The sequence below is a fragment of the Schistocerca serialis genome, chromosome 8 (genome assembly GCF_023864345.2).
Source record: "Schistocerca serialis cubense isolate TAMUIC-IGC-003099 chromosome 8, iqSchSeri2.2, whole genome shotgun sequence".
NCBI classification, from domain to species: Eukaryota; Metazoa; Arthropoda; class Insecta; order Orthoptera; family Acrididae; genus Schistocerca; species Schistocerca serialis.
The window spans coordinates 585,194,783-585,206,716 of record NC_064645.1 but is presented as its reverse complement, the minus strand read 5'-3'; the positions used below and the strand labels follow the sequence as shown (position 1 = coordinate 585,206,716).

Genomic DNA, 11,934 nt, shown 5'->3' with positions numbered 1-11,934 from the left:
AGCTTGATGTTAAGCTACATGAGCATTTAAAAGGGGCTGGTAATCATATACGATTTGCCAGATGTTTGCATCTTTTCAGCTCCTTGTCTGGCAGTTGCCTTGATTTTAGAAGCAATCGCACAACAATGACACTGTAGTTTCTGCTGCATCTCTTTTCAGTGAGTTACCACATGACTTTTAGATGTTACTAAGTGATGTCTAATGTGTAATTATTACTAACTTAGACGATGAAGTTACTATACATGCAACATTGATGACAGGAAAATCTCTTATTTGAACAGAAGATTCCTGTGATACCATCTGATAGCCTGCTGTCGGAGTCAGCTGATTGAAACAATAAAAGTTCTAACATTACTATAGCTAAAATGTCTGCCCATATTTGTGAAAACAAAAAGAAAGAAAGAGGTTAATCTGATGATGTGCGAATTCTGTTTTTAATACCTAGGCTTGTGTGGCAACTACTATTCAGCGTACTGTATTTGTATAAAGTGTAGACACTAAATCCTTCGTTTGATGTGCCTGGCGACGTATATAACTGTGCAGTGCAACTGTCGGAAGTCAGCCCCTCCATACAGTGGTCGAACCAGATGCTGCGTCATAACGACGGCGTGATGGGTCACAGACACTATCTTTTCCTTCACTAGCCAGTGTATGACGTGAGCAGTACACTACAGCAAAAACCCTTTAATAAATCCTCCTTCGAGTGCTGTTGTAACACTCTTGCGATCTGCAGTGTCTGTGGTGTCTCGATAATCAATATTGATACACACATAGCCTTAAAAGGTGCAATGGGTTACAAATGTTCCTAAATGTTTAAAAAAGTAGTCTATGCTATATGTAACTGTTTAAAAAAAAGCTATCTCACTTTTGTTTACCACCATTTGTTCATTGGCCTTACGTAATGACCGACTTTTGCAACAGTTCAATGAGGTAACCATCCTGTGCAGCCATCTTTGATTGTGAGATCATGGACACAGCCATCTTGACCTTGAGAGAACCAGGAGGATAGCTACCCTTGAATAGGGTAGAGGGGTCTGGAAGGGGGAAGGACGAGGTCCAGCAGAGGGAGGGGGGGCTTTTAAATCGGTGATAACGGTAATATCTGGGGAGATAAGGCTGACAGGTCAAAAATTACTGTGCCAAAATCGCAATCAGCAGAACAAGTGCACTAGTAAGGAAGGGGGAAGAGCGCTAAAAATCACTGTTAAGTGTGATAGGTTAGGAGGGTAGGGGTGACAGGTCATAGCCAAAACTGTGCTTATACGTCTCAGACAAGAGGATAGGTGTTGTTGAACTTCCTTTCGATAGGAAAACTGGCCTAAACGGTTCGAGAGAAGGAAGGGGAGGGTAGTTTGTATCCTCTGACGCATGGATGGTCAAATCTCTGCTTGTATGCCAAAATCACCATCTTCGCACCACTTCCTGCTGATAACGAATCTTAATGAGGCCATTGATATTACTGGCTATGTGTATTTATCTGTTTCCTCTTCACTTCAGTAATCCCTGCATTATCTAGTCTGAATCTTTTCATTTTTCTTCTAAGATTTTACAGCTTTTCTATGAGATTCAGACTGTTGATATTCACATAGAATGTAACTTTAACGGTTTCTCAATTTTTTTCAGGAATCAATACGGATTCCATACGATTTCCATAGCTCGCGGATGAAGATAATCATGGCAGACTTAGGTGGTAATTCTGCTTAAATTAAAATACGTGATTAAGAGCTACTTACATTCATTTATTTGTCACGCAATGAATGCATTGATATTTCCCATAACTGATTATTACGTTAAGTATTTCTTTGCGGTAGTACTTTAAATTCACTTTAGAGCTGTTGAGAAATCTTGACATACTTACAGCTCCATGTGGCATCAAAACTGGTCGATTATGTGTATCTGTGCATGTGCAGTTTCTTTTGGTGTGTGTATACGGCTTTGAGAGTGGATATTCGTTGCATTATTCCTTGCTCTGCACTTACCCTCAGGTGTAATTTCTTGAATGGTGAAACTTATTTAAAAATTTGTCGAAGGTCTTCTAATACGGACAAGGAAGTGAGCCAATTTTCATAGTCACTTCATGATACTGAACGACTCTTTCACTTGGCAGTGGACTACGCTGCTCTGAAACTTCATGGCGGATCAAAACTTTGTGCTGGATGCGGGTTCGAAACCGGTACCTCTTGGAAGTAGAAGCTGTATGAGCGAACCGTGCATCATTGTTCGGTACACAAAGACTTCACACACAGTTGTAAGATTCGGATTTGGCGTCTGGAATACATAAAACAAACAAGACACACTAATTCATAGATTTCTATGTAACGAAAAAGAACTAAATGTGGAAATGAGGTTGCAAAAATACTGCTGTGATCTCCATAAGAGCAGAAAATTCTGATAAAGCCGGAAGAAAAATACTGTTCTGAGAAGAAAAAAGAACACTTATATCATGTGGTTAATGGGAAAATTCTTATTCGTTATTGCCAATAAAAAACGTGTGACGACCGAAATTATTTTATTATATACTCGGTTACCCAGTACAAGGGGACTGCTAGAGAAACCGGTGCACAATAAACACAAACAAGCATGTTACACACAAACTTCTCAGAAGCAGAAATTAGTAGAAAGAGATAAAGGCCTGGGGCACTGCGTGAAGGAAATGTACTCCGAAAAAAAACCTCTCATAGAAATTGTACCTTGAATCTTAAACTGTAGACCTAAGAAGACATGATCTTAGTTGGTTCGAATAAAGCGTTTCAAAAAAAAGATTTAAGTTTAATTTTCTTTAAAAAGATTTGTATATTAAGAAGAGGAAAGGTAAAACGCTAGTTCAGTAGTTCTTTTTTGTGTTTGATTCACTACAGTATTAAATTATTTATTAAGTTTGACGTCGTTCATTAAGGTGTATGAGTGACAACATGAACAGGTGTTTTTACCGTAGAAAAATTTTAATTTTTGTTCTTGCTTTTGTGACCATAATAAGAATCCAGGCTCCATAGGCGAACAGCCAGCTGAGATAAGGAAATAGTCCACCAGGACGTAGGGACAAGATGAGAGGCGGAGTCTGCCAAGCATGGCTTGTTGATCAAATAACTTAGCGTTTGACTACCTGCCAGAGGAAGCAGCATTAATCAAACTTGATCAGTGGAAGACGCAAACACCACGGCAATAATACAGCAAGAGAGAGTGTCAGTCACGTGCGGAAAAGACTCGTATGGAAACAAATTAAGTAGTGTGCAGCTAGAAACGAAAGTGTCATGTGGAACCGAAGGCATTCTTGCGCAGGACGACCAATTAGAAACGAGAGTGTCGTGTGGAACCGAAGGCATTCTTGCGCAAGCCGACCAATTTGAAACGAGAGTGTCTTGTGGAACCATAGGCATTCTTGTGCAATCCAATCACTTAGAAGTGAAAGGGTCGTGTGAAACAAATTAACTCGTGTGCACCCAAATACATGAGAAACGAAATAAAAGGCCAGGCAGCGGAATAGCTAGAAGCAGAGATTCAGATGCAGATTCAGATGCATATTCAGAGCCAGTGCCGGCAGTTTGGAGATTCCGCAGCGAGACGCCAGCGGCCCCGAGTAGACCCATAGCAGCCGATACAGCTGATAAAGACTTCAGCTATGAGAAGACGGTGATAGATTCTGGTGGACACTCAGGAACTGCAGGTCAAGTAGGATTTTTAGAGTTTCATTGGAATAGTGTTGAACAGAGGCTGTCAGTCTTTGTCTGAATTTTGTAGAGAGATTTCCGTGCTAAGCAAGAACAAGTGATTGCTTTGTACTTTTTTCTTATATGTACCGGCAATTAGCTTTGAAGTAGCAAGTCCGAATAAATAGACTGAATCTTACTAAGGGGTTTGTGGTACAACACCTCACATAAGTATATGTGAGAATAAACTTGATAGAAACTAACCAATCTTTTCTGCCTATTGCAATTCTGTAACCTATTTTCTGAAAAATTATTTGCTTCAAACCAAGGAGATTCTCTCCCTCTGATCTCCGATATAAAGATTGACAGCAATTTATAACTAACCCATTGTCGTTAACGTCCCGATTGCGCTACGCAGTTCGCACATACTTCGTTCTGGTATAGTGAGGCTGTGCCGGGACGTGACAGTGGTCTCACTAATTCAGAGACACAACCGAGGTTCCTTAGAGAAGAGACACATGAAGGAGAGAACAAAATTAAAGGAAAAATTTATACCAAAGAAATGATGAAGAAACAACAACCAGAGACGGCAAAACTGGCAAGATACTTAGGGCTATGAGGAACGAAGGAGGCCTTTAAAAATAGATTAGTCAGTAAGAGCGTAGCCCCCAGATGCACCGTTCCACGATTGAGTCGTGGTATGACACACAGTTTCGCGCTACCAGTTACAAATAATTACCTTGGTACAAAATTGTTCAGTCATTTTGAGCAGGGGAAGAAATTTCTGGTTTGAAGAGCCCGCCGCAGCGCGTTGTGTGAAGCAGTCGCCCTCCGTTTCTGGCGGGGCGCCGCTGTGGCAGTCGCAGCTTTGGTGTCTCCCTCTGGTGGAAAAGGGGAAAGGTTGCCTGTTCACGTGAATTTAAGGGGCGCTATGAGCTCGCCAGTCGGTCAGTTGGAGTGGGTCTGGGTCAGTCACTCGTCACCTGTTGCTGGTCTGTCTCTCGTTCGCATTTGTGGGGCAGTTAGTGTCTGTCTCTCATTCGGAGTGCTAGTATGTCTGTCATGTGGATCAAACTTTGAAGCCGGCAAAATGAGTCTTGCCACTCCACCAGTAACAGAACTCAGCTAGTGGTCGCCCGGTCGGGACTGAGTTCCTGCATCTGAGTATGCGCGTTAGGCCGCCAGTCTGCTCAGGCAATGGTCATTGGCGGTTGGATCGATCGGTTGGTCGGTCGCGCACTGAGACACCAGATGACTTGTCCGCCTTGAGCGTGAGCGCATGTGAGGTCGCCATGAGAGTCCAGTGTGCCGCGGCGTATAGCGAGGGGTAGTGGCTTCGCGGCCGACACGAGAGCAACAGGAGTCAAACCACGACATCGGTCTGGCCGGCGCGAGCTGCGATGCCGTGAGACGGGAGATCGGCGCGCCTTCCTGCGTCCGTTGAAGTGGCTGGCAGCGGACTGTTCGGGAGAGCGTTTTGGGGGTGCTGCGCCAGGTCTTCACCAGGAATCGCAGTTTGTTAGAAGTTAAGTGATTGGAGATATGTTGTTGTCATTTACTTGTTAAATTCTACTTGTTTTCTTGGTGTGGTCACCAGCCACTTTGTTTTGGGGTCGTCCCACCATTCTTCTCCGTTTGCCCACCCGCGGGAAGGTGGTTATTTATGAATTGGGTGGTCTGTCTTTCCCTTGTGGAGTAGAGGCGGGTTAGATCAACCTGCGGCTCGAGTTGTTCGGTAATCTCTCTGTCAATCTGCCATATGTTAATAGGTGCCTCTGTCATGTTTGTCGGATTCGGTGTTAACGAATTTATTGCTTGAAGTGTAACGTCCGAATTCCTGAAATATCTTTTTATCTTGCCTGCCATCTTGAGAGGCAGTATATGTACAAATGGGAAGGTGTTTGAAAAATATTTCGTCAGCAGATCTCTTGAACATAAAGGGATGTAGGATGATGTTCGTGTGGGAAAGCACCCCAGACGATGCAAAGATGGACATTCATGAACATCTTGCTATTGCAAAACCATTTTTTATTATTAACTGATTTATTGGAAGTTCTCCGAGAACAAATTTAATAAACATCACTCTGTATTCACATAAGGTTATTTCCTCTTTGGCAACAAAGTATCATTGAAGTCTCATTCCACTAACGACCACAATACGAAGTGCTCAGGAAGTACCTCACTTCCTGGCGTGTGGCGGCTGCGGGTAAGGAGGTGTCCTGCCAGACAGAGAGCAGTAGCTGGGGGATGGCGCCTAGCGGTGCATCACCAGCGAGGTGGGGGCGACGGAGGCGAGCGTGGTGGTGGCCGTGGCGGAGGAGGGGGTGGCCCAGGTGACGCGCAGGCGGCCGGGGGCGGCGCAGCAGGAGGAGCGCTCGGCGGCCGCCCGGTGCGCGGGTCAGGGCCCGGGGCCGCGCCGGTACAGCGAGCGCATCTCGTGGCCAGCCGAGGACGCCGCGCCGCCGCCCCCAGGCCTCTGGCGCGCGCCGCCGCGGCGGGCCACCATAGCAGCCGAGGGGGCCGCGCCGGGCGCCGGCGAGTAGCGGTTGCTGCCGTACGCGCACGTCCAGAACAGCCGCCGGAACTCAGCGCGGAACTTCCCTGCAGGCAAAAGACGTCGCCATTTATCTTGTATACACACTCCTCTTTAAAACTCAAAGACGAGTTAGATGAAGCAAAATAACTAGAGTTGCTAGACTACCGTAGGCTACCGTACACCATCATAACTAAGTGTACACTACGGTTGCTTTCCTAGTAGCCTTGATCAGTTAAGGTTGCATCCGCGTTAATCGTGTTGCGTATCTGTCGAGTGTTAACTCATTTCGATTGCCTTCTTTTTGTCTCCTACCAGTGTCTTAGTATATTCTTCCAGGAAAAGTAAGCGGTGCTCCTTCTGCAAAACTTAGTGAATGTGTAGGATGGGCTGCGTAACCTGACGAGCATTTTTGTTCTGCAGAGTTATCCCTCTGTCTGTTACTTGAAAATAAACAGTGTTTATAATAAAATCGAAATTATCGATGTTTAATTCTATTTATTCGCAAGTTATCATGCAGTGAAGCCCCAAATAAACTTATACAGGCATGTGCCTTCAAGTGCAGAGATATGCAAACAGGCAGAATACGTCGCTGCGGTCGGCAACGCCTGTCTAAGACAACAACTGTGTGGCACAGTTATTACATTTGTTACTGCTGCTAAACTGGCAGGATATCAAGATTTTAGGAAAATTTGGAAATGTGTGGTAAGGTTCTATGGGACCAAACTGCTGAGGTCATCGGTCCTTATGCTTGTACACTATTTATCTAACAAAGTATCATACGTTAAGGACAACACACACACACACACACACACACCGATGCCCGAGGGAGGACTCGAATCTTCGACGGGGGGAGCCACGGGAACCGTAACAAGGAGCCCAAGACCGCGGGGATATCCCGCACAGCTAGTTTGAACGTGGTGTTATAGTCGGCGCATGAGCGATGCGACGCAGCATCTTCGAAGTAGCGATGAACTCAGGATTCTCCAGTACGATCAATTCACGAGTGTACCGTGAACATCAGGAAAACGGAAAAGCATCAAATCTCGACATCGCTGGAGCCGGGAAAAGATCCTGCAAGAACTGGAGCAATGACGACTGATCAAAATCGTTCAACGTGACAGAAGTGCAACCCTTTTGCAAATTGCTGCAGATTTCGATGCTAGGCCAGCGTGTCAGCGTCCGAACCATTCAACGAAACATCATCGATATGGGCTTTCGGAGCCGAAGGCCCACTCGTGTACTATTGATGACTGCGCGACTCAAGGCTTTACGCCCTCCCTGACACGTCAACACCGACATTGGACTGTTGATGACTGGAAGCATCTTGCCTGGTCGGACGAGTCTCATTTCAAATTGTATCGACCGGATGGACGTGTACAGGTATGGAGACAACCTCATAAATCCAAGGAACCTGCATGTCAGCAGGAGATTTTTCAAGCTCTTGGAAGCTTTGTAATGGTGTGGGGATTGTGCAGTTGGAGTGATATGGGACCCCTGGTACGTCTAGATACGGCTCTGACATATGACACGTACGTAAGCATCTTGTATGATCACCCGCGGCTTTTCAGGTCCATTGTGCATTCCGACGGACTTGGCCAATTCCAGCAGGACACCCTACACGTGCAGAATTGCTACAGAGTGTCTCCAGGAACACTCTTCTGAGTTTAAACACTTCAGTTGGCCTCCAGACTCCCCAGACATGAACATTATTGAGCATATCTGGGATGCCTTGCAACGATCTATTCAGAAGAGATCTTCACCCCCTCGTACTCTTACGGATTTACGGACAGTCCTTAAGGATCATGGCGGCAGTTCCTCCCAGCACTGCTTCAGACATTAGTTGAGTCCATGCCACGTCGTGTTGCGGCACTTCTGCGTCCTCGCGGGAGGCCTGCACGATACCAGGTAGGTGTACCAGCTGCTTTGGCTCTCCAGTGTATAATGTTAAAAAACGCAATCTGGGCAGAAAATTTTATAATCAAATATCTCAAAAAAAAGTATATCAAACATTTCGAAATACTTCGCAGATGAACTTCCGGATATCACTGTCCAACAGGAAGAATATTTCGGCAAACGACTAGGCTCCTGATGATGGTAACATGGTCGTTTGCCGCAACTTCTTCGGCATGAGGTACGCCAGGAGAAGAATCACATGTGAAACATTGCTTCAATAATTTATTTGCACTCATCAGTAACCAAAATGGCTCTGAGCACTACGGGACTTAACGTCTATGGTCATCAGTCCCCTAGAACTTAGAACTACTTAAACCTAACTAACCTAAGGACATCACACAACACCCAGCCATCACGAGGCAGAGAAAATCCCTGACCCCGCCGGGAATCGAACCCGGGAACCATCAGTAACAACATCAAAGTCTGTGGCCATGATGAAGAACGTACTGTTGAGTACAAAACAACAACAATAATAGCATAAATGTGAGTGTATGCTTTCCCGGCGTATACAGCTGGCGAAGAGTTCTCGGGCTTCCAGCCGGGTGGCGGTGTCTTCAAACAGCGACGTTTCGACGAGTGACATACTCATCATCTTCTGGCGAAGTGCCGAGACTTTGCGGATGCCGGTCCCTTTATACCTGCGGTGTGCCCCCCACCACCTGGCCGCGGGAGGCTGGGTCCAGAGGAGCCGGCGGGCGAGGTGGAGGGGGAAGCGGGTGCGCCGTTCGTGTCTCCGTCAGAGCATTCTGATTGCGTCTCGTGAGCTGGACGGTTCTTGTTGCGTTCCTGGCGTATTGCGGCTAATGCTGGATTCCAGGCCGCGCTCAGTTGATAGCCTTCGTCCCTGTTCACAAGGTTCTCGTGGACCCGTATTTCTATTGATTCTTTAATGACGCTATCCCAATAGCTCCCGGCTCGGCATAGCACCCTGGTGTTTTCGAAGTCAAAGGTGTGGTTTTCTTTGATGCTATGTTCAGCTATAGCAGATTTCTCTATCTGTCCAAGTCGAACATGCCTGATGTGTTCCTCGCACCTTTTTGAGATGCAGCGCTGCGTTTGACCAATGTACTGCACACCACATTCGCAGGCAATGTTGTATATACCAGGTGTGTTTAGTTTGAGTGGGTCTTTAGCTGAGCCGAGCAGCTCTTTCGTCTTCGGCGGTGGTCGGAAGACGGTATTTATGTTAGATTTTCTTAATAGCCTCCCGATTTTGGCTGATGTGGGCCCCAAATATGGAAGAAAGGCGAGTCTCTTGTTGACTTCCTCTTCCTCTTCCTGAACTTTGTCAGCCTGTCTCCTCTTGAAGGCCCTGACAATCTGTGTTTCACTGTACCCGTTTTTCCGAAATACCTCTCTTAGGTGGTGTAATTCGTCTGAGAGGCTTTCTTTGTCACAAATGACGTGCGCCCTATGCACCAAGGTGGTCAGTACTGACTGGCGTTGCGCCGGATGGTGGCAGCTGGTTGCATGGAGGTACAGGTCTGTTTGTGTCTTTTTTCTATATACTGAATGGCCCAGCGTGCCATCCGCTTTCTTCCTGATCAGTATGTCCAGGAATGGAATACACCCATTCTCTTCTACTTCCATCGTGAAGGTTATATTCTCATGTATGCCGTTTAGGTGGTCCATAAACTCCTCCAGTGCCTGCCTGCCATGCTGCCAAATCACGAAAGTGTCGTCCACATAGCGGAAGAAGTGCCTGGGTTTACGGTGAGCAGTTTGTAGTGCCACCTCCTCAAAGTGTTCCATATAAAGATTCGCAATCCCTGGAGCAAGGGGAGATCCCATGGCCACTCCATCCACTTGTTCATAATGCTCTCCATTGCACTTGAAGTAGGTGGTCGTAAGTGCATATTCAAAGAGCTTCACTGTTTCAGGCTCGAAGTGCCGATTAAGGAGCGCCAAGGCGTCTTGTAGCGGTACTTTTGTGAACAAGGAGGTGACGTCGAAGCTCACGAGTAGGTCATCACTCTGTATTCGGATGTCCTTCAGTATTCTAACGAAATCCGCGGAGTTTTTCACGTGATGACTGCAGTGTCCCACCAGTGGTTTCAATAGTGTCGCCAGGTATTTGGCCAGTCCATAACTGTGCGAGTTGATAGTGTCCAGAATCGGCCGTAGAGGCACCCCATCTTTGTGAATCTTGGGCAACCCATACAGGCGCGGTGTCGTTGGCGCTCTGGGATACAGCCGTTTCTGCACTGCCTCTGGTAGATCTGAGTCCTTCAGTAGCGCCACGGTTTTCCTGGTCATCGTCGATGTAGGGTCCTTGTTGAGCTTCCTGTAGGCTGGGTCTTGCAGCAGAGAGCAGATTTTCTGTTGGTAGTCGACTGTGCGAATCAGCACCGTCGCATTTCCCTTGTCTGCTGGGAGGACCATGATGTCAGCATCATCCCTCAGTGCGCGGATAGCCTCTCGCTCCTGCGCAGTAATGTTAGCTTTAGGGAGTCGTGACTTGTCGATGATCCTGCAGGTCTCCCTTCGGATCTGCTCAGCTTCCTCCTTGGGTAGGCCCCGGATTGCTTCCTCTACGCTGCTGATGATGTCCCGTTTCGGTATGGTCCTTGGTACAGGTGCAAAGTTCAGCCCTTTCGTGAGGACAGAAGTTGTGGCTGCATCTAGCACCTTATCTGTCAAATTTACAATAGCTCTGGTGCTATTTGTCACCTTCTGGGTCGACTGAGCTCCAGAGAGTCTGCCGAATTTGTTGATCTGTTTTGCGGCAACATGTCGTTTCTGCACCTCACTGTCGGCGTGAGAGCTGCAGTCAACCCACTCCCAAGTGTGTGCCGGTAATGCTTCTGCCATTTTCAGGTGACATGCGATCAGGATGCGTGCATTCTTGTCCAGTTCTTGCCGTGTGTAGTGAATGCGTTCCCTGACAATGGCCATCCCTGCTCGCCGTAAAATACGTTCGGTTTTCATCGTTTTCACAGGATGTCTTAATTCCGCAAATCGTGGCAAGATGTTCTTGTCTCGGCAACGTTGGAGGAAAGCCAGTGAGCTGAGCAATTTGGCTTTCCTGTTGCGTTCTTTCTGCAGCAGCTTGAAGCTACAGAGCATCTCCTCCCCGTAGAGGTGTCGTAAATGTGAGTGTATGCTTTCCCGGCGTATACAGCTGGCGAAGAGTTCTCGGGCTTCCAGCCGGGTGGCGGTGTCTTCAAACAGCGACGTTTCGACGAGTGACATACTCATCATCTTCTGGCGAAGTGCCGAGACTTTGCGGATGCCGGTCCCTTTATACCTGCGGTGTGCCCCCCACCACCTGGCCGCGGGAGGCTGGGTCCAGAGGAGCCGGCGGGCGAGGTGGAGGGGGAAGCGGGTGCGCCGTTCGTGTCTCCGTCAGAGCATTCTGATTGCGTCTCGTGAGCTGGACGGTTCTTGTTGCGTTCCTGGCGTATTGCGGCTAATGCTGGATTCCAGGCCGCGCTCAGTTGATAGCCTTCGTCCCTGTTCACAAGGTTCTCGTGGACCCGTATTTCTATTGATTCTTTAATGACGCTATCCCAATAGCTCCCGGCTCGGCATAGCACCCTGGTGTTTTCGAAGTCAAAGGTGTGGTTTTCTTTGATGCTATGTTCAGCTATAGCAGATTTCTCTATCTGTCCAAGTCGAACATGCCTGATGTGTTCCTCGCACCTTTTTGAGATGCAGCGCTGCGTTTGACCAATGTACTGCACACCACATTCGCAGGCAATGTTGTATATACCAGGTGTGTTTAGTTTGAGTGGGTCTTTAGCTGAGCCGAGCAGCTCTTTCGTCTTCGGCGGTGGTCGGAAGACGGTATTTATGTTA

General features: G+C 47.1%; 1 protein-coding gene across 1 annotated transcript in view; it reads right to left on the bottom strand.

Annotated features, from left to right (window-relative positions):
* Positions 1 to 6,045: 6,045 nt before the first annotated feature.
* LOC126417139 (orexin receptor type 2-like) overlaps positions 6,046 to 11,934 on the bottom strand; it is a 131,243-nt gene continuing 125,354 nt past the window's right edge. Inside the window, exon 6 of the mRNA XM_050085035.1 lies at positions 6,046 to 6,248. Within this exon, the coding sequence (XP_049940992.1) occupies positions 6,046 to 6,248 (203 nt within the window). The remainder of the gene's footprint in view (positions 6,249 to 11,934) is intronic.